The following is a 2,500-nucleotide window of genomic DNA, read 5'->3' as shown; positions in this document are numbered from 1 at the left end:
CATACATATATACACACACACACACACATACACATACACACATACACACACACACACACACACACACACACACACACACACACTCACACTCACACACACACTCACACTCACACTCACACTCACACACACACTCACACACACACTCACTCACACTCACACACACACTCACTCACACTCACACACACACACACACACACACACACACACACACACACACACACACACACACACACACACACACACACACACACAGGAGAGCGCGGCCCGCGAGCCCAGCGGGTTAGGGTCAGGGTCGGGGTTAAAGGTCAGGGTTTAGGGTCCTCCTCACCTTGGGCGTTATGATGTGCTCCATGTTTCCGTCCGGTCAGACGCACGCACGAGCTCGTCTGCGCGCTGCTTTAAGTTGTCATTCTCTAGGAAATCGGTTAGTGCTCGAGCTTGCCTGCAGTCCTCGCGCCGGACAGACGGCGCGGTCACCTGACCCGCGAGGTATCGCGAGAACACGCGCGAGATTTCCTGCCTTTCGTGGTTTTTGGCTGCATGCTTGTGCAGAACATCTTTAAAACCTCCACTGGCGACCAGAGATCATCTGATATTACCTGCTTTCTAAAAAGAAAATTTAGATTTTATACGTAGGCCACTGTAGCATATATAAATCATGTGTCCAGAAAGTTTTAAATAATCTTAGTTTCAATAATGCTTCCAGAATGTTTTAAATAATGTTAATTTTTGGTAATTAATTAATTTCCTTATTTATTACTGTTAGTACACAACACAAGCACTAAATATGTTGCTCTCCTGTTATTTTATTTAAACACAACAAACTACACAAAAGCTCTATTTTTTATTTTAATACAATTGTGTGGTTTTGCATTTCTCTTTAACCTCTCTCTCTCTCTCTCTCTCTCTCTCTCTCTCTCTCTCTCTCTCTCTCTCTCTCTCTCTCTCTCTCTCTCTCTCTCACACACACACACACACCCTAGAGTTGCCCCATCACATTTCCCTAATTGCTTGGGTGGCTCCCCTGCCGCTCAAACCATTGTTATAGTAACGACCTACTGACCCTGGGGTCAGATAACCTGCTCGTCATTAGTAGCCCCCCCCCCCCCACACACACACACACACACACTTCCAATATAGAAGAAGGGAATGTGCCAAACCGCTACAGGTTTTCTTTGTTTAATCGTTCAGGCTGAATATGTGATGGGGTTAACCAGTTAATGTCAGATTGCATCTGTGAATGAAATAAACCAAATGTAAAACTTCCAAAATTCAGGATTTCTCTGTTCTTTATTACTTCAGTAGTCAGTACTCTCCCCCATCATGCTAGCTTCACACAATCATGACCAGAGAGCATTTAAAACAGAAGGCAAAGTCTGAATGATTAGAAACACTTGCCAGAAGGATATAACTGGAACATAAACACTTACAACTAAAACATAAACACATATAACTGGAACATAAACACATATAACTGGAATATAAACACTTATAACTGGAACATAACTGGTGATTTGTCTGCAGATACTTGAAGGTGCCCTCAAGCAGTCTTGCGTCCTGCAAAAAGACCAGAATATACACCATGTCCTGACACTGCTCTCCAGATCTGCCAGGAGATGTCTGGAAAATGGCATCTTTGGACCATGACCATGAATGCCAGCATCGAGGCAGATATGAACCCGAATGTGGAATGTAGAAAATGTGGAGGTGACACAGAGAGTCCGTTTCAGGAGCCACAGTTATGAGGGTGCTGATATGATGCTCACCACCAACTACATTACAAACACTAGTCCATGGTCACAGTTGCTGTTGCTGTAGTATTGTTATTGTTGCTGCAGTAATGCTGTAGTAGTGTTATTGTTGCAGAAGTATTTCTGTAGTATTACTGTAGTATTACTGTAGTGTTGCTGTAGTGTTGCTGTAGTATTGCTGTCATACTGTTGTAGTATTACTGTAGTGTTGCTGTAGTATTACTGTAGTGTTGCTGTAGTGTTGCTGTCATACTGCTGTAGTATCACTGTAGTGTTGCTGTAGTGTTGCTGTAGTATTACTGTAGTATTGCTGTAGTGTTGATGTAGTATTGCTGTAGTGTTGCTGTAGTATTACTGTAGTATTGCTGTAGTGTTGATGTAGTGTTGCTGTAGTATTGCTGTAGTGTTGCTGTAGGATTACTGTAGTATTGCTGTAGTGTTGATGTAGTGTTGCTGTAGTATTGCTGTCATACTGCTGTAGTATTGCTGTAGTGTTGATGTAGTGTTGCTGTCATACTGCTGTAGTATTACTGTAGTGTTGCTGTAGTATCGCTGTAGTGTTGCTGTAGTATTGCTGTAGTGTTGCTGTAGTATTGTTGTAGTATTGCTGTAGTGTTGCTGTAGTATTGCTGTAGTGTTGATGTAGTGTTGCTGTAGTGTTGCTGTAGTATTGCTGTAGTGTTGATGTAGTGTTGCTGTAGTATTGCTGTAGTGTTGATGTAGTGTTGCTGTAGTATTGCTGTAGTGTT

At 42.6% G+C, this 2,500-nt stretch overlaps 1 protein-coding gene across 4 annotated transcripts in view; it reads right to left on the bottom strand.

Annotated features, from left to right (window-relative positions):
* mtmr8 (myotubularin related protein 8) overlaps positions 1-471 on the bottom strand; it is an 8,056-nt gene extending 7,585 nt beyond the window's left edge. For 3 of the 4 annotated variants that reach the window (XM_081719413.1, XM_035526830.2, XM_081719415.1), the window contains exon 1: positions 329-471. In XM_081719413.1, coding sequence (XP_081575539.1) covers positions 329-352 — 24 coding nt within the window. In that variant the 5' untranslated portion in view covers positions 353-471. The remainder of the gene's footprint in view (positions 1-328) is intronic. The other variant, XM_081719414.1, reaches the window with a different exon arrangement.
* Between the last annotated feature and the right edge of the window lie 2,029 nt (positions 472-2,500).

The sequence above is a fragment of the Electrophorus electricus genome, chromosome 8, assembly GCF_041902795.1.
Source record: "Electrophorus electricus isolate QZ-2024a chromosome 8, ASM4190279v1, whole genome shotgun sequence".
Classification (NCBI taxonomy): domain Eukaryota; kingdom Metazoa; phylum Chordata; class Actinopteri; order Gymnotiformes; family Gymnotidae; genus Electrophorus; species Electrophorus electricus.
The sequence above is the reverse complement of the archived record's forward strand: the minus strand, read 5'-3'. Positions and strand labels throughout refer to the sequence as shown.